The 21,348-nt window shown below is 47.9% G+C and overlaps 1 protein-coding gene across 1 annotated transcript in view; it reads left to right on the top strand.

Moving 5' to 3' along the window:
• Nucleotides 1-1,309: 1,309 nt before the first annotated feature.
• STK24 (serine/threonine kinase 24) overlaps nt 1,310-21,348 on the top strand; it is a 126,231-nt gene continuing 106,192 nt past the window's right edge. Inside the window, exon 1 of the mRNA XM_003914020.4 lies at nt 1,310-1,689. Within this exon, the coding sequence (XP_003914069.1) occupies nt 1,648-1,689 (42 nt within the window). The 5' untranslated portion in view covers nt 1,310-1,647. The remainder of the gene's footprint in view (nt 1,690-21,348) is intronic.

The raw sequence follows: 21,348 nt of genomic DNA, 5'->3' as shown, positions 1-21,348 counted from the left end.
TTCATATTTCTCTTAGTTTTTTATTTCCTTGCAGTCCTACTTAGGGGTGGCAGGGCTCCTCAAGGGATGGGTGTACCAGAGACAACCATGAGGTATTCTAAGGTATTCCCTAGGACTCCGAGAAAAACACTCATCTTTCCAAAGGGAAAGAAGGGATTAGATGTTAGCATCCTACTCTGTGTCAGATCCAGGGCATCCGGCGAAACTGATGTTCGTGGATGGAATACAATGACACCTCAGAAAAGAGATACTCCTTACTTTGGTGGAGGCCTTTAAACTTTTCGGGGCTCATTTTGTCTGCCTAACTCGCCCAGCCAGGGTGCAAAATGGCCACTTAGGAGCATGAATGAGGTACCAGCGTCCCTATAATCTAAGGGGCAGGGAGTCATCACTGGGGTGGCTGCCGCTCTACTGTTTGCGACTGTAATAAAACACTTCCTGGAGGCCGAGGGACCCGCTCCATCCTGACTTTTCCCCTCAGTAGCTAGAGAGAAGGCAGCTGAAAAGAGGAGACAGAACTGGTGCTGAGTGGGCCTGGAGCTTCCCAGGAAAAGGAAAGAGACGGAGAGGGCTGCAGTTCAAAGTCCAGATGCGCTTTCCTTCCATTCTCTTCCCTTCCTCCCTGCCCTCTGCACTCCATTTTCCCCTTTTCGTGGGTGGGTGCTCCTGACTTGCTGCGGACTCCAGAGATGGTGGGGTTCAGCCTCCTCACTGCTTAGCTAAGTTCCCAGCCCAGCAGCCCCAGCGGGGCTGTTTTTGGTAACCAAAGCGCTAGGAATCAACCTCTCTCTCGGCCTCTCCCCTTTCGGTTTCCTTCTTGGGTTGGCTGGAAACTTCACCCAGACACCGAAGCAGCTCTGCCCGGCCTTTTGGCACAGGCCACCGGCCGAGGCCCCGCGGGGCGCTCTCCCTCCCCAGGTGCCCCTGGACCCTGCCCCTGCCCTCGGGGGCTCGCCCGGAGCCCGTTTCCCCATGGACCGCCGGGGCGGAGTGGGCTGGATGGCGTGAAGAGGGGGCCACGGCCCAGCTCTCCCCGGCGCCGGCCCGGTGGGCGCACGGCCAGCCTCCGGCCCCGACTCGGTCCCTCCCGGCGCCCGCCCCAGCCAAGGCCCCCTCCCGGCCCAGCCGCCCGCCCGCGGGGGCGTGGGAGCGCCGCGGGAGCAGCTGGGACCCGGGCCGGGCCGGCAGGCGGCGGCGGCGGCTGCGGCCCAGGGCTCCCGCGCGGCCACCGGCTCCTCCCTCCCTCCCCGGAAGCGCGGGGCGGGTCCCGGCCGGGCCGCAAGGCGGCGCGGGGCCGGGCCGGGCGTGACGCTTGGCGCCGCGGGCTGGCGGGCCGGGCGCCCACTCCCGCCCAGCGGCCGGGCGCGCGCGGCTCAGGCCGCCTGCCCAGCCGGGCAGCAGCGGCGGCGCGGCGCGAGGCCCCGCGCGCCCCCCAGCAGCCTCCTCCCAGCGCCGTGCATGGAGACGCGGCCCGCCATCCGCAGCTGAGTCCCCGCCGCCCGGCCGGGACCCGCCGGGGCTGGGGTGGCCTCGGGCTCCGGCCGGCCCCGCCGCCCGAGGGTTGCGCGCGGCCCGCGGGCCTCGCCGCCCCGCGCGGATCGCCGCGGCCCGGCCGTCCCGTGCCAGGAAGTAGCCGTCCTGAGCGCCATGGCTCACTCCCCGGTGCAGTCGGGCCTGCCCGGCATGCAGGTAGGCGGGCGCGGGCCGCGGGGCCGGGATGCGCGACCGGGGCGTGGAAGGGTACTATGAAGTCCACACGGCGTGCCTTTCACGCCCAGCTGGCCGGGGTCGCACCAGAGCCTGGCTCCCCGCGCGCCCAGCTCGGGCGGGGGTCCGAGTCCGAGCCCCTGATGTCCCTGCCGGCTCTGGCGGCCGAGGTCTCCGGCGTGTGCTTGCAGGAGCCGTAGGGACCGCGGCCTGGGTCCGGATGTGGGGGTGCGGGCGCCTCGTCCTACGCGCTCCCCTCGCCCCAACACTCCTCCGGAGCTGCAGGCCCTGGGTGGCCTTCTCCCCAGGAGAAGTGAGGTGGAGCGATGCCCTTGGAGGCCCCCGCCGGGTCCCGGGGCCCTGCGTGCGGGCCGGGTTGGCGGCGGCCCCCAGGACGCGCCCCCCCAGGCTCGTCCCCCACCCCCGGGCGGGCGGGCGGGAGACCTGGGCAGGGCGGGGACGGGGAGCGCGCCTGGACTCGTCCGGGCCCGAGCGGAGTAGGCAGGGCGGAGTGGAGGAAGGTGAACCGCGAGTTCCACTTGGAGTGGCTTTGCCTGGAGCCCCCTTGCACCTGCGGACTGGGGGGAAGTGCGAGCTGCAAACCTTCTGGAAGGAGGAATCCCTCGCACAGCCGCACACCAGGGTCCCGGGCCTTTCACTTTGAGACTTGGTTGCATTTACAGGAGTTCTTCGCCCAGTAAACCTCTCCTTCGGTACTTGGTGACATCTTGGCCTACCAGCGACTTTTTGAGGGATGGGGGAGGAGTTGAATTTCAAATTTACATGTATAAGTTAAAGGGTTTTTGTTGCCATTGGGGACTGCTTTTAGCCCTTTGAAAAACAAAACCACCGTCCTTGGCTAACTCTTGTAAAGTTTGTAGGCGCAGAAATGGTGGCAAAATGCTTAGGATTGAAATCTTAGGATACAATTAGGATATGTCAGGAAAGTTTGCTCTCCCAGTCTAGCTGAGTGAACGTTAAGTGTTCGAAGAAAACCAGAAGCATCCAAGTAGATTACCGGTTGACTTACAGATACCAACAGGCTCATTCCCTGTGTGTTGAGGGCTGAGAAGCACAGTGCCCAGACCTGGGACTGCCTCTGGAGTCTGCCCGCGTTTTCCAGTGAGATCATCCCTCTCCCTTCTTTTTTTGAAACCATAAAAAGAAAACTGGATTTCACTGTTCACGTTTGAATTCTGGAAAAATAAGAACTCAAAGTTACCGCTTTAATGGCAGCTAGAATTTTACTCCAACTGTGTGTGTATGTATATATTTAAGCAGTATATATATGTGTGTATATAAATGTTTAAGCAGTAAATAAATATATATATTTAAGCAGTAACAGTATCTTAAGAGTGACTGGGAAGATGCTTGAAGAATATTCTTTTGTCGACTCTCGTTTAAGGAGCGTCGAATTTAGCATGCATTCAAAACCTAAACTTCTGCTGACTGCTGGGTAACAATCAGATGTGGTTTCTTGGTATTTCCTAAAGCCGCTTTGGTATGAATTTAGAGGTGTGTAGGTCAGAGTGAACTGGGTGAAAAAACGAATTTCTTACCAGTCGAGCAAGGACTCTTGTAATGATTTTTTAAAAAAACTTTTATCAGTATTTCCTTTAGGTTGACATTTATACGGTGTGCATCAGGTTGGAGTCTAGCACAAATGCCTCACTTACTAGGTTAATTGGCTTTTGTGGATAGCCAATCCGTTTGAAAAGGTACTAAAGCCCCTTTGGCTGGTGCTGTGAAGTCAGTATCAGATGGTTACCAGGTGATATCTAGTATCTCACCTCTTCATTTTTGTCCTTTTTTTTTTTTTGAGTGGATCAGAGTTCTTAAATCTTGGGAAAAGAGGATACATTTCCTTAATAACTTTGCCTCTCAACTGTTATGTATCTGTTAGATTGTGTTACATGGGAACTGTTTTTGTTTTCTCAGTATGAAAGATGGTAAGTGTTTCTCAGGAGAAAAGATGATCAGATTTTCAGCTGTTAACAGTTTTACAGTTTTAGAGGTAGGAAAGTTGGCTTCTCCCAGTCATTCCTGTACCTAAGTACATCTACAGACTGTATGGTAACAAAGTGTATCATTTGGGGAAGAACATTCTTTTCTCCTTCCCCACCCCCCAAAAGAAAAACAGCAAGCACATTTATTTTCTACTTCAAATTAGCAGTTGCTGCTGCCCTGGGAGGCTTCCCTAAGAGTTGTTGCTGAAGATTCAATTAAAAGCACACCCGCTTTCAACTGTTGTCTGCTAAATGGGAGGAGAGAAGTCCATATCTCTTCTATGGCTTGCCCTGATAGGCCTCATAGCCCTCCCTTTTTCTTGTCTCCTGACCAGGGCTTATAAGGAGTTGGCTTAGAAAGACAGCAGAGTCTGTAATCCCAGCACTTTGAGAGGCCGAAGCGGGCGGATCATGAGGTCAGGAGATTGAGACCATCCTTGCTAACAAGGTGAAACCCCGTTTCTACTAAAAATCAAAAAAATTAGCTGGGCGTGGTGGCACAGGCCTGTAGTCCCAGCTACTCAGGAGGCTGAAGCAGGAGAATCGCTTGAACCCGGAGGTTGCATTGAGCTGAGATCATGCCATTGAACCTCAGCCTGGGCGACAGAGCCAGACACCATCTCAAAAAAAAAAAAAAAAAAAAGCAGAGTAAATTTAGGTGGCCTAGGCAAGGATGCTTGAAAAATAACAACCATGTTAGTATAAACACCATTTTTCCGTGTTTTGCAAATCATTTTTATGCCTCTTGATTCTTACTGGTACCGTTTGAGATGTAGGTATTATACCATTTTGTAGATGTAGAGACCAAGGGACGCTTAACTGACTAAGGTGAGATCATATATTATATGGCAGATTTGTTACTGGAAACTACTGCTCCTCCTACTCCCACTCACCATGCAGTGTTACTGTTTTGTGGTTACTTTTGCAAACATTAAAGTTTATCTCGTTGCCAGTTGGATTGGCCAAATAAATTAGAAATAGGAGGCCGATTTTTTAATTTATTCAATCAGCAGCCCTTATTGAACTTCCATGTGCCAGGTCCTAGGGGAGGGGTTGAAAGTGGTAGATCTCAATGAGGTTACCACTTTAAGTAAATGTTTAATGAAAGTTGCTGAAGCCTTTCCTTTTTTTCTCCTAAACCCCAGTTTTATATTTCAGTAGGGGAAAAAATAGACATCATAAACTGAATGAATGTAGTGACGACAAGTAAACATAAAGAAAACGGGCTGATCTGTGGCTATAAGTACTCCGTCTTTCATTGAGCATTTCTTGTTTCACTCAGTTGAGATTAAAAGGAAAGCTTCGGATGGAGGCAGGAACACCAATTGGCTTTGAGTTTGCAGAAATGTGATTTAAAAATGAGATTTCGGTTTGCACATTTCTGTTACCAAATTTTATCAGTCACTTTTCAACTTTTCTGGACCGTGACCCATGTAAGAAATAAATTTTACATCAGGATCAAAAACAAGTTTCAGGAGACAGTACTAATCCTTACTACGGGTTGAGTATCCCTCATCCAAAATGCTTGGGACCACAAGTGTTTCGAAGTTTGGAATATTTGCATTATATACTTGTTGAACATCCGAAATCAGAAGTGCTCCAATGAGCATTTCCTTTGAGCGTCATGTTGGCGCTCAAAAAGTTTCATATTTTGGAGCATTTTGGATCAGGGATGCTCAGCCTGTGCTTGTGATGTGCTGTTGTGGTACATTTGAAAAAGGAGCTGGTTGCAACACTAGATTGATTTCACAGCCCACTGGTTCCTGACCCACAGTTTGAAAAATACTGAATTATATACGTCACATGTATTGCAAATTGCAGGGCCTGGTTAATTTACCATGTTTCGAAGTTGTAAGTTTAACACAGTTTCATATTTGAAAACTCAGATAATTTAGAGGAATAGCTTAAAAACCTGAAGTTTCTCCTTGTTAATATCATCCTGTCCCCCTCGTTCCCCTTCTGTTTTTCTTGCTACTTGGATAAACAGACCTTTGCTGAGAATGCCCCTTGCATCGGGGTAGTGAGACCGGTGTCTAATGGCCGGTTTGGGAACATAGGGAGCTTTTCTCAAGTGCTCTGTTCACCCTAGGGAAGCCTGTGCACTCTGGGACTCTGGGAAATGAAGGCAAACACAGGACAGCTGCATTTAATTGTGGCTTAAGTGCTCTTGTACTTTTTTTTTCTTGTTAGTGTCACATTTCCACGGGTTCTTTTCCGTTCCTTCCTTGGGAGATGCCTGCCCAGTTACCCTGTTACCATCTGCACCCTGGGGGAAGGTTGGTGTGTCACTGGGTGTAGAGAGTCAGGACTTCTGAGACGTGGGTTCTGAGAGCACCTCGGGGACTTGCTGAACTGTGGAGTGTGCTCTGGTGACTGACAGTATTGGACTGGGGAGCCTGCAGAGTATGGTGCCCGGAGCTGTGGGAGGCAGAGTTCAGAGCCTCAGTCCATCCTGTTTTCAAGAGGTCGGCTGCCTGCCTTGGGGCAGTGGGGTGCCTGTGGACCTGGGGGAGGCCTTGGATCTGTAGACAGCAGAAAGTATGGCACATTTTTGAGCAGATGATCTGTTCTGTGGGGCTCCTGCTTTCTCAGGTGTGGGGAGTGCTGGGTGCCCCTTTAGAAGGCATTGCAGCACTTCAGGGAAGAGGAAGTCCAGGGATACGAGTGGGGGGCCCAGGTGTCAGTAGGACAGCCTAGGTGGATTTTTTTTACTGTTCACTCAGCTTGGTGACTTGAACTCTCAGTGAACATTTTATAGTGTTTCATTACTCCCTTTGCTCTATGATCCTTTTTGCGGATCAATGCTAAAGAGTAATAAGGAAAGTACTCAGTTACTGTTAGTTACTGTTTTGTTACTGTTAGTTGCCTACGTGAGTGTCAAAAAACAAAAAACCTATTTTCACTACTCAGTGTTCCAAAGTGTAACAATGGTAAGAATTTGTTATGCTTGAAAGTGTTCTTTTTTGAGGGGGAGGATGGTCACAAGGTTTTTTTAAATTAGAAAAACCGAAACTTTTGGAGGAGTCCTGTCTCAGATCTGGGAGTGAGTGTTCTTGATAGCATTTCACATAGAACCAAGTGAACTTCAAGTAGGAATTGGTCAGATTAGACTTTCTAGCATGCTAACGGAGCAGAGCGGCCCTGCGCTAAGCAGTTAATTCCCATCCTCTTACTGACTTTGATGCTCTTCTTGGAGCTACGTTCTGATACGTGGAGCTGAACTGCCTAATGTGGTGCAGGTTGAGGTTCATTTTCAGTTCAGTATTTTTCGAGGATCCTGGTGCAAGATGTAGGGTGAACAGTTACTGAGGGGATGAGCCTGTCGATGGTCACTGCTGCTTTCTGCTGTGCTTGTGCAGTTACACACACTCTAAAGCTGGAGTCCAGGCGTCCAGTGCTGTCCTGAGAAATGGGTCACTTAGCTCTTTATTTGGGTGATTATTCCCGGTGATTCAGAGCTGCCGTTGTGGAAGCTCCTTACCTGCAGGAAGTGGACCACACCCAACCCACCTTTCTGTGGCTTTTTTTAATGCCTTAGCTCAGCTGATTATCATTAATGGAATCTTGTGGCTGGTGTGAGTGCAGGAAACAGAAGTTGCACTCTGTTATCCACGGCTCGCCACGTAGAATCAGCCACTGTCGTCAGACTGGTTTGTAGCACTCATTTCCCATAATTATGTTTTTGCAGTGGAAATTATAAAAAATCTCAGTGCCAAATGCTTTGGGAAAAAGAAAAAAAAAACCTGCCTCCTGAGGTTGACTATGAGGTTTCTTAATCGTAAATGGCTCCCTGGTTTGCTCCTCAGTTTATTAGGGGAAATAAACTGAGATACGCCTTTGCTTGGTACAAACTGTGAAACATCCCAAATTGGTGGTTGCCAGTCACTTTATGCGCACCCAGGGAACAACATTGTTGACTCTAGAGACCTTCCATTGTGTTTCTTGAGGGTTCTTCGTCAGCAAAAGAAACCTTTTCTGTTCTGCGCCCTATTGATATCTGAATACATTGTGGGAACATTTCAAGTTTTAAATTAATGCTTACCAAATACGTAGCTGGGGTTTATCTTCCTATTATTTTAAGTCTCTTTCTGTTTTTTAAGAGAATTTTAGGCCGTAAGGTTTGAAAGAAGTGTTACAGGTGCACATCCTTTGTTTTATTTGTAATTACTTAGGATTTTGTTTAGTTTTTATTTAGGAATGTCTAATGGGTAGTTTTGTAAGGTTGGTTGGGAAAGATAGCAGCTGCTTCCACTTCCCTCCATTTCTTATTCCCCGAGGGTAGCCCCTTTGATCTCTCCTGGTTGATTTTCGTTTTTGTTACTCCTTAATTTATGAGGAACATCAAAAATTGGGCGCCGTGGCTCACGCCTCTATTCCCAGCACATTGGGAGGCTGAGGCGGGTGGATCACTTGAGGTCAGGAGGTGAAGACCAGCTTGGCCAACATGGTGAAACTCCGTCTCTACTAAAAATACGAAAAATTAGCTGGGTGTGGTGGTGGGCGCCTGTAATCCCAGCTACTTGGGAGACTGAGGCAGGAGAAGTCTTTGAACCTGGGAGGTGGAGGTTGCAGCGAACTGAGATGGTGCCACTGCACTCTAGCCTGGGTGACAGAGTGAAACTCCATCTCAAAAAAAAAATTGCTGCCTTTTTTTTTTTTTTTTCTGGTTTCAGGTGTAGTCTATAGACTTTGGACCCTGCGGATGAGGATTTATTTCTCTTCTGCTTGCCTGTTTTCCTCACATGGACTCCCCTCTCTTTCCCAGCAGGGATGTTGGAATGTCAGCGAGGTCAGAATGCAGTGTGTACACTGATGGACTGCAGACTGATCCACAGCCCGGCCGTGATTACTCAGCCATCGTTACTGATCAGATCTCTTTTGGAATTCTTTTCTTTTGGTAATACTTAACAGCTCATGCAACCCAGCACTCTGCAGTTATTGCAACCTTGTCTTAGGAAGTTCGGGTGGGCACCTGTGCCCTTCATCCCCTGCATATCTTCTGTGCTTCTTGTGCTGCCCCCATCCTCTGGTCTTCCTTTGCCCTCATCCTCTGGGGTCCTTCTGCTGCTCTCTTGTGTTGAATATCTTTTTTTTTTGGTCTCTCCTGTCATTGTCTTTTTTGGCTTATGCAGGGTGTTGATTGGGCATATAGTGTGCTATTTTCTGTGAACAGGCAATGTGGGAGACAGGCTTTTCAAAAATTTCTTTTTTCCTTCTCCCTCAGTTGATATTTTAGCATGGTATAAAATTGCAGGGTGGACATTCATTTCCTCCAGAATTTTAAAGGTGTTTCTCCACTGTGTTTTAGCTTCCGGTGTTGCTGTTGAAGATGGAGGCCCCGCCAGCACTGGCTTCTGTGTGTGCAGGCTGTGCTGTTCTTCCTGGGCCTAATGGGATCTGAACTTTTTCCTTGTGTTCTGAAGTTTCACAGTTATGCGTCTTGGAGTGGGGCTGTTTTCGTTTCTCGTGACAAATACTTGGTTAGGCCCTTTCTGTTAAGTGACTCAGGTCTTTTTGTTGATTTTTTTCTTTGATTCCCCCCACCCCCCTGCCCCCCTTCCATTTTCTGTGTTCTTTCTTTCTGAAAGTTTGTTACTTGGGTAGTGAACCTTCTGGACCGGCCCTCAAATGTTCTTTTTTCTTTTTTGAGATGGAGTCTCACTCTGTCACCCAGGCTGGAGTGCAATGGCGTGATCTCCATTCACTGCAACATCTGCCTCCGAGGTTCAAGCAATTCTCCTGCCTCAGCCTCCTGAGTAGCTGGATTACAGGCACCCACCACCATGCCTGGCTAATTTTTGTATTTTTTAGTAGAGATGTGGTTTCATCATGTTGGTTAGGCTGGTCTCGAACTCCTGACCTCAGGTGATCCACACGCCTCAGCCTCCCAAAGTGCTGGGATTACAGGCGTGAGGCTCTGTGCCTGGCCTTTGTTCCCTGTTTTTAAATATGCTGCCTCTGCTTCCGGCTGTGTCTGCTGTGTCCTGGTCCATATATCCTCAATTTTTCCTTCCTTTGCAGATAGTATATTTTCCATCATTTCCTTGGCTTTGGGAGCCTGGCTGTGAGGTGTGGGGTAAGCTGTCTGACTGTCTACCCACTTCCGTAGCTGACTTTGAGGCTCTGCCTGGTTCACTCATTCCCACAGCAGAGGGACCTGGTGGGATCATTCCTGAGAGCTGGGGGTCCAGCACTGTGAGTTAAGTTAGTTCTCTGCTGGCCGGGCGCAGTGGCTCATGCCTGTAACTCAGCACTTTGGGAGGCCAAAGCAGGTGGATCATTTGAGGTCAGGATTTCAAGACCAGTCTGGCCAACATGGTGAAACCCCTTCTCTACCAAAAACACAAAAATTAGCCAGGCGTGGTGGTGCACGCCTGTAATCCCAGCTGCTTGGCAGGCTGAGGCAGGAGAATTGCTTGAACCGGGGAAGGTGAAAGTTGCAGTGAGCCGAGAGGGTGCCATTGCACTCCAGCCTGGGTGACAGAGCGAGACTCTGCCTCCAAAAAAAAAAAAAAAAAAATTCTCTGCTTTCTGCACTTCCGGTTTAGTGTTGTCTTCCTCTACTCCCCCCACCCCCTCCTTTTTTAAAAAAAAAAACAGAACAACAACAACAAAAAACCCCTACTTCCTTTCCAGCTTCTGAGATTTCATTGCAGTTGTCTTCTCTCCGTTTCAGGTATGTGGTGGTTTTTAGATTTATGGTTTTAGTGGGATTTCAGGATTGACCCAGCTAGATGCTGCTCTCCGTGTGACCGCTCTCCCTCCAAGTTGCCGTTCTTCAGTTTATAAGTGAAGAAATTCCAAGGGCCAGGACTGACTGCTGGGCCAGGGCAGCGGGCAAGATCCCGGAGCCTCCGTTCTCTTCATCATGAGATTGCGCCTCTTGTTTTCTCCTGCTGTAAATAAACAGCAGTATACATGTCTGCTTATTTTTCCATCTCTCTACTGGACAGTGGCCTCTGCCTCCCCACCTTGAACTGAGAACATGCTCTTGTTTCTTCTCATGTTTTTGGTGCTGAGATCCTGTGGACACAGAACCATGTCTGGGAGCTTCATAGGATCTCTCTGGAGAAACGCTTGCTTAAGTTTATGATGCTTTTGGGTTCCAAACCCCGGTCCAGAATTGAGTATATGCTACTTGGCAGGGCGGAGGTGGCGTCAGTCTGGTCGTATGTTCCATGGTGGTCGGTGCAGGACTGGGGCACACGTGTGCCACAGATACCGAATAGCCCGTCGGACGGCCCGGGTGCTGGGTGGCTGTCCCAGTGGCCACGTGTTGGCAGATTGCATGTTGCAGAGTCAGTGGTGGACACAGAACCATGTCTGGGAGTGATGTCTGTGCGCTGGGGGCACCGCACAGTGCTGGCCATAAATCCATAGCATGTTAATGGATGGAGGACTTGAAGGGTGCATATCTAAACAGGGAAAGCTCTTCTTTGGGGTGTGGCCTTCAAGCGATTTCTTGCTTAAGGACAGAGTAATTTCTTGGGTAGAATTTTAAGCAATGAACCATTGAGTAGAAATGAAAAACAGCCTGGAACTTGGAGACTGAGCCTTAGCCTGCAGTTATTTTAGGTACAGTTTCGTCGAACTTTGGGAACGTGTTCAATGTGGTGACTTCAAAGTTGTTAAACTGCCCCCTGAACTCCAGATGAAGAAAGGTACTGTTTGAGTATTCCTTTAGTATGTGTGCTGCGGTTTCCTGGTACCACGTATTTCTTGAGCGGTAATTCACACGAAAAAACTGGTAGCACGAAGCCTCGCTTCTTCAGCAGTTCTGCAGCAGAGGTTTCTTCTCCCACCTGCTTCCCTGTTGCTTGCTGTGGGTAGGTGGAAGGAGTTACTGAGCCTGTGGCGTGGCTGGATTTATGTCAGACTAGAAAATAAACGTCTTTGGAATTTGGAAGCCTTGTAGGAAGGGGACTGCTTTGACTGAGTTTTCCTCAGGGAGGGCCGGGCCCCTTGGTGAACCCTCAGGGTCTCTGTTGAGCGAACGGCTGTCAGAATAATTTTACAGATGAGAAAACCGAGGCTTATGAAACCTGCCCAAGGCCTCGGCTACAAAACAGCGTCAGTGGGGCGGAAGCGCTGACTCGGAGGCCAGCATGTGTGTGCTTTTCCTTCCTCCTGACTGCGCGCTCCCTGGCATGTCAGATTCCCTACACCGCATCCCCAACACAGCTCTGCTTTCCTGACCATCACATTGTCCCTCCAGCCTCCGTGAAACCAGCTCAGTTCAGGCCTGTGAACAGGGGATGTTTTGGGCATTTTTATTTCCTTTTTTTTTTTTTGTTAATCTTTAAAGAAGAGTGTGTTCATGTTTCGTTATTATTCATTTTTTTTTTTTTTTGAGGAAAAAAAAATCTCCATTTTGTTGGGGGCAGGTCCTTCCCCCTTAGCCTGGCGTGCTTCTGGCTGGCAGGGTGCCTGGCACAGCGGGGTGGGCAGCTGGTGGTGTGGGTCCTTGTGGTCCTGTGCCCGAGGGGCCGGGCCTTCTTGGTGGTGGTTGCATGGGAGGAGGTAGCTGGCCTTGGCTGCCACCCCCATGCCCACCGCCTGGTGCTGGAGCAGAGGGAGCCCTGGGCCTTCAGCCCACCAGGCTGGCGCTGTGCTGTCTGCGCACTCCTCCTGATCGGGAAACTTGTTCCTGGATTATTTTTAACCCGCTTCCTGGAATTTAGGATTGTGGGTATGGGGGGCGGTGACTTGGACTTTCAGATGTTTTCCCTGTTCCTTTATCTCCATTCTCTGTAGTGAGCTCTGAGCCCCACCTCCTTAGGGTGGGCATGGAGCTGCTGACTGACTTCTGTTCATTGCCTTTCAGGTATTGGCCAGACAGTGGTGTTTGGACGGTGAAGAAGTAATTGATAATTTTTTTTTTTTTTTTTTTTTTTTGAGATGGAGTCTCGCTCTCTGCCCATACTGGAGTGCAATGGCGTGATCTTGGCTCACTGCAACCTCCGCCTCCCGGGTTCAAGCGATTCTCCTGCCTCAGCCTCCCAACTAACTGGGATTACAGGCACCCACCACCATGCCTGGCTAATTTTTATAGTTTTAGTAGAGACAGGGTTTTGTTTGCCCTGTTGGCCAGGCTGGTCTCAAACTCCTGACCTCAAGTGATCTGCCTGCCTTGGCCTTCCAGAGTGCTGGGATTACAGGTGTGAGCCACTGCGCCCAGCCCTCTAATGGAATATAAGACCAGTCACCTGGAGGGCTTGATAAACTGCAGACTGCGGGCTTTGCCCTACCGCCCTGGAGTTTCTGATCTGGGTGTCTCAGAGGGAGTTTGTATTTTGAACAAGTGTCCTGGTGTATTGCCACCTTGAGGATGACACTTTGAGAACCATTACTCTGGAGAATTAAAAAGAACCCTGAATCCCCATTGCTCCCACTCTAGTGAAGCACACAGTAGCCTTGCCCATTTGAAAAGCGAGCAAGCTACAGTCAGTGCTTGCAGGCTTGTATTTCCAAAGACTGACTTTGGAACCACTGACCTAACTTTGAGAATTGAATAGGCTTTTAATTATAGGACTCATTAGAGCCTTTACTATTTTAGCAAGTATTTATAAACCTGTTGGGGGCAGAGGATGTGTGTTCCATGTCTTTTTGACCTTGGAACCTTATTTTTATTTTTAGAAATGGGAATCTCGCTATGTTGCCAGGGCTGGACTCGAACTCTTGGCCTCAAGCAATCCTCCTGCTTTCTGCCTCTCGAGTAGCTAAGATTACAGGCTTGCGCTACTGTATGCCACTTGGAACCTTATTTCATAAGCAGTGCATCTCTCAGACTTAGGATGCAGTAGTCCTTTTGGAAAACCCCTAGAACAAATGCTCTGACCCTGATAATTCTCAGATTTGTCAGGATAACTTTTCTTTTCTTTTTTTTATTTTTGAGACATACATACACACACGCACATGCACACATACACATACACACACACTTCTTGAATGTTAGCTTTTTAAAAATTTTTTTGTTTTTATTTTTTTTTAAGATGGAGTCTCCCTCTGTCACCCAGGCTGGAGTGCGGTGGCCGATCTCGGCTCACTGTAAGCTCCACCTCCCGGGTTCACGCCATTCTCCTGCCTCAGCCTCCCGAGTAGCTGGGACTACAGGCGCCCGCCACCGTGCCCGGCTAATTTTTTTGTATTTTTAGTAGAGACGGGGTTTCACCGTGTTAGCCAGGATGGTCTCGATCTCTTGACATCGTGATCCGCCCGCCTCGCCCTCCCAAAGTGCTAGGATTACAGGCGTGAGCCACCACGTCCGGCCTAACTTTTAACTGTGGTATTGGGCGCTGCTCCTGACTTCCTGATCGAATGTAAGTGCCAGCCTAAAACTCAGGGCCGTTTTTAGTACCCAGCTTCCTCCTCTCTGCTCTTCAGCCCCTCTGCCCTGGGTGGGCTCAGCTTCCTGTGGTCCTCCAAAGCTCAGCGCCTGTTCCTGGGCCTTTGAACCTACCGCTCCCCTTGCTCAGCCACTACAGGATTCTCAGACTCAGTACCCCTTGCCTTCCTCTGCCCAGGGAGCCCTTGTAAGGGGAAGCCCCCGAGCAAGCTCTGTATCATCTGTCCAGCTCCTCTTAGCTCCAGGTGCTGGGATGCCGCAGGGGTGAGAAGGGCATACCCTCCCATGTTTTTCCCACTGATGAAATGACCATCTTTGGTTAAAACTGATTTTCTTTTCTTGGTAGCTGTTGTGTTTAACACTTAACTAAATATAATACTATACGTATATTTCAGAATGGGGAAAAAGTGTTTCATATCAGTAGAGTTTTCAGTGTTTGGGATGTTGGCTCTTATGTATAGTTGATTTGACTTTTGATTCAGAAGTGATCTCTATTTCTCTGTTATCCCCCTCCCCCCTGTTTATTTTAATAATGTCATCTGTTATTAGGGTGTACTGGAATTGGCTAGACTTTGATTTTGCCAGGCTTTCTTATTTGAGGGTTTTGGGGTTTTTCGCTTTGCTTTTGGTTTTAACTGCATTGTAGTTTTTCTGAGGCTTGTTACAATTCATTACATGAGGAATTGGAAAAGTGTTTCATATGGCATTTTCAAATACAAGGGTAAACAGCACATTATACAGACTTAGGAGATTGAGCATGTCAGGAAGGGAAGTTACAGAGGTTTGGGCTCTTTTTTCCCTTTGTTAATGAAGAATCTGAAGTCTTTCTAAAACAGCTTGTGTCATTCAGAATGTCTTCCCCTATGTTGTCTTCTACAAGAAAAGACGAGCTTCTGTGAAGTGAAACTACTTGCATTTCCTGGCCTCGTTCCCCCGACTGCCTGTGTTTATTTCTAAAGAATAAAGGCAGAGGATGTGATTGAAGTGTGCCATCTAATAGCATCAGTATTCTGGGTACACACTAACAAAATTGACCTGGGGCCATCGGTGCCAGCCTTGGATGTTGTGGGATGGGATTTCATTTCCCTGGAGGCACGAAGCAGCCATCGTTTGAAGTGATCACATAGTTTAAACAACTTCGGTTGAAAACTAGTTCTCCAAGTGGCATCCCTGGTTCCTTCCTCTGGGATGCATTACTGTGTGTGTGGTGGAGCAGATCGTTTCTTGGGAGGCCTGAGAAGGCTTGAGAATCTCCCCAACCCCCAAATATACGGACATTTCTGTGCATGCATGGATGTTCATATCAAATATGTTATTTCTCTCCAGTTTTAATTTTTTTTTTTTACTTTTTAATTTTTTTTAGAGAGGGAATTTCACTCTGTAGCCCAGGCTGGAGTGTAGTGGCATGATCTCGGCTCACTGCAACTTCTGCCTCCTGCGTTCATGCGATTCTTCTGCCTCAGCTTCCCAAGTAGCTGGGATTACGGGTATGCACCATCAAGCAAAGCTAATTTTTTTTTTTTTTTTTTTCTTTTTTTTGAGATGGAGTCTCTCTTGCCCAGGCTGGAGTGCAATGGTTACGATCTCGGCTCACTGCAGCTTCTGCCTCCCTGGCTTCAAGCGATTCTCCTGCCTCAGCCTCCTGAGGAGCTGGGATTACAGGCGCCCGCCACCACACCTGGCTAATTTTTGTATTTTTAGTTGAGATGGGGTTTCACCATGTTGGTCAGGCTGGTCTCAAACTCCTAACCTCATGATCCGCCCACTTCGACCTCCCAGAGTGCTGGGATTACAGGCATGAGCCACTGCTCCCAGCCCTTCTCTTCATTGTAAAATGGCTTCATCAGTCAGCAACCTAAAAGAAACTTGTACTGTAGCACTCCTGGTCAGAAATGATTTTTCCTCTTTGTATTTCCAAGAACAGTTTACCCTGAGCATCCTGAAAAATAATTGGAGTGAAACGTTACTTAAGATGATAAAATATTGGAAGTCTTTAAAAAATGGTAAAAACCTCAGTACTTTTTACATGCCTGTTGCCTAGATAAGTTCTTAATATTAGCTATAGCAATCAAACGAGGGTGTTTTTGAAATTCCCTGAAATTGATTCTTCTTGAGTTTGTCATTTTGTATCAGAGTAGTAGGAATTCCGTTCCTTTCTGCTGGAGGAACTTGTGATAGTAAGGGCCTTTGGAAACCAGCGGAACGGCCAGTTCCTTATCGGCTGTGGTGTGCGAGCCCCGTTTCCTACCCTGGCCCCGTTGTGCGTTCATGGTCTATAAAAGAATCATGTGAAGTGGGGGGTTAAGGATTGTGCAGAAATGGGAACCTTCATCCAGAAAAATATCTTTACTCCATCTCCATTAAAGTGTTTTTAAAGCAAAAGCATCTAGAATCCCACTACTCGAGTATGTAGTTCTTCCTATTTTATTTGCCAGTTGTCTGCGTACACACATTTCTTTAAGTAATTGCAGTCATAATGTAGGTACACTTTTTATATTGTTTCTCATTCAGAATTGTGTCATAAATATCATCCCACATTTCCATATGGTTTTCATGATGATTGTTTTGCTGTCTTAACTGACTTCTGTGCCTCCTTTAATAGAAGGCATGCCCTATCTTTTTTTTTTTTTTTGAGACAGAGTCTCACTCTGTTGACCCAGGCTGGAGTGCAATGGTGTGATCTCGGCTCACTGCAACCTCCACCTCCCGGGTTCAAGTGATTCTCTTGCCTCAGCCTCTGGAGCAGCTGGGATTACAGGCACGTGCCACACACCCGGCTAATTTTTATATTTTTAGTAGAGATGGGGTTTCACCATGTTGACCAGACTGGTCTTGAACTCCTGACCTCAGGTGATCTGCCCGCCTCCGCCTCCCCCAAAGTGCTGGTATTATAGGCGTGAGCCACTGTACCTGACCAGCTCTGCCCCATCTTTAGGACAGAGGACTACCAACCAGAGATATATACTTGTTTGGCTCTGCTGGTTAGAAAAAACCATTCTTTCTTTCTTTTTTTTTTTTTTTTTTTAGACAGAGTCTCAATCTGTTGCCCTAGCTGGAGTGCAGTGACGTGATCTTGGCTCATTGCAACCTCTGCCTCCCGGGTTCAAGCGATTCTCGTGCCTCAGCCTCCCCAGTAGCTAGGATTACAGGTGCATGCCATCAAGCCCGGCTAATGTTTGTAGTTTTGGTAGACATCGAGTTTCACCATGTTGGCCAGGCTGATCTCGAACTTCTGACCTCAAGTGATCCGTCTGCCTCGGCCTCCCAAAGTGTTGGGATTACAGGCGTGAGCCACTGTGCCCAACCTCCTTGCTGCTTGCTTTTGCCTTTGGAGAAAGAAAAAAATGACTCTCCTCCTCTCACCCCTGGCAGTGCTATTGGAAGGCAATGTGTTATTTAATGAGTTTTATGTAGTTAATTGCTTTGCCTAGGTTGCTAAGTGAGAATACCCACACTGTGGCGTTACACTTGCACTCCTGCTGGGCACCTTACCCTTTGCCCAGTTGTATTCTAAACCGGGGTCACCGGCTGCGGACTGGGGCCCACACATATGCTCTGTGAGAGTGTGAGAGAGCATGCACTCAAGACAGCAGAACCACTGTCCTGGCTGTGTCTAGGCTCTGGGTCACTTTGAAGTGGCTGCGGGAGCCTGAGGAGGACAAACAGCTAGAATTCTGCCCGACTGAATTATGTTGTTTTGTTTTGTTTTGTTTTGTTTTGAGACCGAGTCTTGCCCTGCCTCCCAGGCTGAAGTGCAGTGGCGCGATCTCGGCTCACTGCAACCTCTGTCTCCCGGGTTCAAGCAGTTTTCCTGCCTCAGCCTCCTGAGTAGCTGGGACTACAGGCGTGTGCCACCATGCCCAGCTAAGTTTTTTGTATTTTTAGTAGAGATGGGGTTTCACCATGTTGGTTAGGCTGGTCTCAAACTCCTGACCTCAAATAATCTACCCGCCTCAGCTTTCTAAAGTGCTGGGATTACAGGTGTGAGCCACCGCACCCGGTTAGATTTATGTTTTTAATTGTCCTTTAGATGAATCTTTTATATATATATGGTAAATAGTCTGGTTTAAAATAGCTCTTATATCTTGTGTTTCTCTTCAGCCTGTTGATTTAGTTAAAAGTTTCAGATGAGAAGGAGATTTGCAGAATAAGTGCCAATATTGTGACTTAAAATTACTACTCTGAATGAACATTCACCCCAAAATAGGACCAGTCTGCTTTTCAACAGAATCATACTGTATGCATTTTGAATGGCAGGGCAGTAGTCATTGAAATAATACATTCCTCGTTTAAAGTTTTCATCCTGTACAAGGTGCATAAGTGGGTCAGGGGCAATATTGAGCAATAGCATTGAATAGCACTGAGTGGATGTTTGGCTGTGCCCAGCGCCCCACAAGGACTGGAGCGTTGAGGGAGGTGTCTGCCTGTTGGCACTGAGACTGTTGAGTAGCTGCACATCATTTCAGGGTTTGCTGCCAACTGGTTTCAGATCAGTTTAGATCTCACCTCCAGAGGAGTTAGAAAAACTGTTGGTTTTCGGAGACTTTTGGATTTTGAAAGTTTGGATAAGGGATGTGGACCTTTACTACTACCCTTCTATTATTATTGTTTTTTAAGAGATGGGAGTTCACTATGTTGCCCAGTCTGGACTTGAACTCGTGGGTCAAGTGATTCTCCTGCCTCAGCCTCGAGTAGCTGCGAATGCGTGGACTACAGGTGCATGCCACAGTGCCTGGCCTTTTTTTTCCTTTCAGTGATACGAGATGTGAGAAGTTAGTGCTCCTGAATTTTGCTGGAACTTGTTTGCTTTTTCTCTTTGTTCAGATTTTCAAATTTTTCTTTCTGGTATGATTGGTTGTCTTTAGTGATTTAACTTTTGTGAGAAATGGAAACTATTTGGATAGAAGTACACTTCAAGAAAAAAAGGGAGTGTTGTCAGACTTTGTTGTAAAGATCTTTGCTATTTTAAGAAAAATGGTACATAAATGTAGACTTTGTGACCATTTAATAGCATGACAAAAACTAGGAAGGAATTGTATGAGTCCATTTTCATACTGCTATGAAGAAATACCTGAGACTGCGTAATTTATAAAGGAAAAGATTTAATGGACTCACAGTTCCACATGACTGGGGAGGCCTCACAGTCTTGGGGGGAGGCCTCACAGGCTTGGCGGAAGGTGAAGGAGGAGCAAAGTCACGTCTTACATGTTGGCAGGCAAGAGAGTGTGTGCAGAGGAACTGCCCTTTACAAAACCATCAGATTTCGTGAGACTTACTGTCATATGAACAGCCGGGAAAAACCATCCCATGATTCACTTACCTCCAACTGGGTCCCTCCCACAACACGTGGGGATTATGGGAGCTACAATTCAGGATGAGATTTGGGTGGGGACACAGTCAAACCATATCAGGGATATATTAATTTTTTTTTCTTTTTTTTTTTTGAGATAGAGTTTTGCTCTTGTTGCCCAGGCTGGAGTGCAGTGGTGCAACCTCCCGCTCCTGAGTTCAAGAGATTCTTCTGCCCTCAGGAAATAATTTTGTATTTCTTTTTTTTTAGTAGAGACGGAGTTTGTCCATGTTAGTCAGGCCGGTCTCGAACCCCCAACCTCAGGTGATCCGCCTGCCTCAGCGTCCTACAGTGCTGGGATTACAGGCGTGAGCCACCGCGCCCGGCCTAGGGGATATATTAATATTTTTATTGTAATTTACTTCTGTGGTCACCATTGTTTGATGCAAAAGAAAGCACAGTTTGTCAATTGTAAGAAATAAAGTTTAAAATATATGGACTGTTCCCAAATACATTCCCGATTTCACTCGTAAGTTTGTTGGTTAGTCGCCTGCACATTTTCGTATAGAAATCAGTTTGGCAATAGCAGTTAAGTTGTGAGGCTAGGCTAGAAAAGCCTAAGTCTCCAAAGGCTATGTAAACTATAATCTTAAGAGTTAAGTTCCTGGTTGAAGGCAGGAAGCTAGTTGGCGTAATGGAGTTGGAGTAGGAGAAGGAGTTTTCTTTGTGTTTCTGGGTGCAGGTTTCTGGGTTAGTTCAGGTTGGTCTTTGGGGCTGTGCCAGGCCTGGCTGTGCTCTGCAGTACCCCCTTCCCCATTGTTGGTGCCCTCCTGGTGCTGTACGGCTCTGGTGTTTACTGCATTCCTCTTTGCTCTACCCCCTCTAGTGGGTTCAGTAGTTCCCATGAAAACAGGATTCCTCCTGTTGAAATTGCTCAGCTGGATGCTGGGAAAGTATTTCTAATAGTTCATAAAATCAGTAGGCCTTCTTAATTATGGGAGGAAAGATGTGTGTTGATCTGAATAGATATCTAATAGGTAGCATGTCAGCCAATACAAGGCATAGGAGATGGTGTTTAGAGTTGAAGAGGGATCTGTCATATGTCTGGTACAGTGCTGGCATTGGGATTAGATGACTAACAGCTCCGTCTTCAAGGAGCTTATGGCCCAGTAGCAGAGGCACCATGTGTCACATACATTTCAATGGGAAAAAATGCATTTATAGAAGTATAAGACTCAGAAGTAGTGCAGAAGAGGGAGTAATTAAATATCTAGACGTAGCCGGCTGAAGATTAATAAAGGAAACAATGGCTGAGCTCTGTTCTAAAAGAATTTCTTTTAAAGGCAGAGGGCATCCAGACAGATTAGAATGTTCAAAAGCACGGTGTCTTTAAATAGCACAGAGTGTTTGGAAAAACACAAGGAATCCAATTTTGTTGGACTTAAGGGGAAAGGAAGGAGAACAAGAGACATATGTTGAAGAAGGGTAGTCCAGGACCAGATCATATCTGGTCCTAAAATACCTGCTCCCAGACTACCTTGTCATTATCACCCATGGGACCATGCTGAGTGGTTTGGGCTTTAGCCTATTAGGTGATGTGACATTTCTGGGAAATTTGAATTGGCAGAATGAGACCCATTTTGGGCATTGACAGTTTGGTGGTTAGACTGGAAAGGAAGGAGCGTGGTCCCCCAGCTAGGAGGTCATTGCGGTTGCCCAGGTAAAAGCTGATGCCAGATTGAACTGTGCCACCAGTGGGTGGGGAGGAGGGAGGGATTTGAGGGAGGGAGCTGTGGGGGTAAGGGGGGCAGGCTTCAGTGATGATGGCAATGGAGGGAGGGAGGTGCCCTGGGGCGAATGAACACACCCACACACCCAAGTCGGTGGGGCCGATGACTGATGACTAGCGTGGAAGATGAAGATCCTATGTAGATAAGGAATTCTGCTTCAGATGAGTGGATTGTGGGCGGAGGAAATGAACAGGCAGTTAGAAATATGGG

The sequence above is a fragment of the Papio anubis genome, chromosome 15 (assembly GCF_008728515.1).
Source record: "Papio anubis isolate 15944 chromosome 15, Panubis1.0, whole genome shotgun sequence".
Lineage (NCBI taxonomy): Eukaryota > Metazoa > Chordata > Mammalia > Primates > Cercopithecidae > Papio > Papio anubis.
Note: the sequence above shows the minus strand (reverse complement) of the source record. Positions and strands in the feature narration are given on the sequence as shown.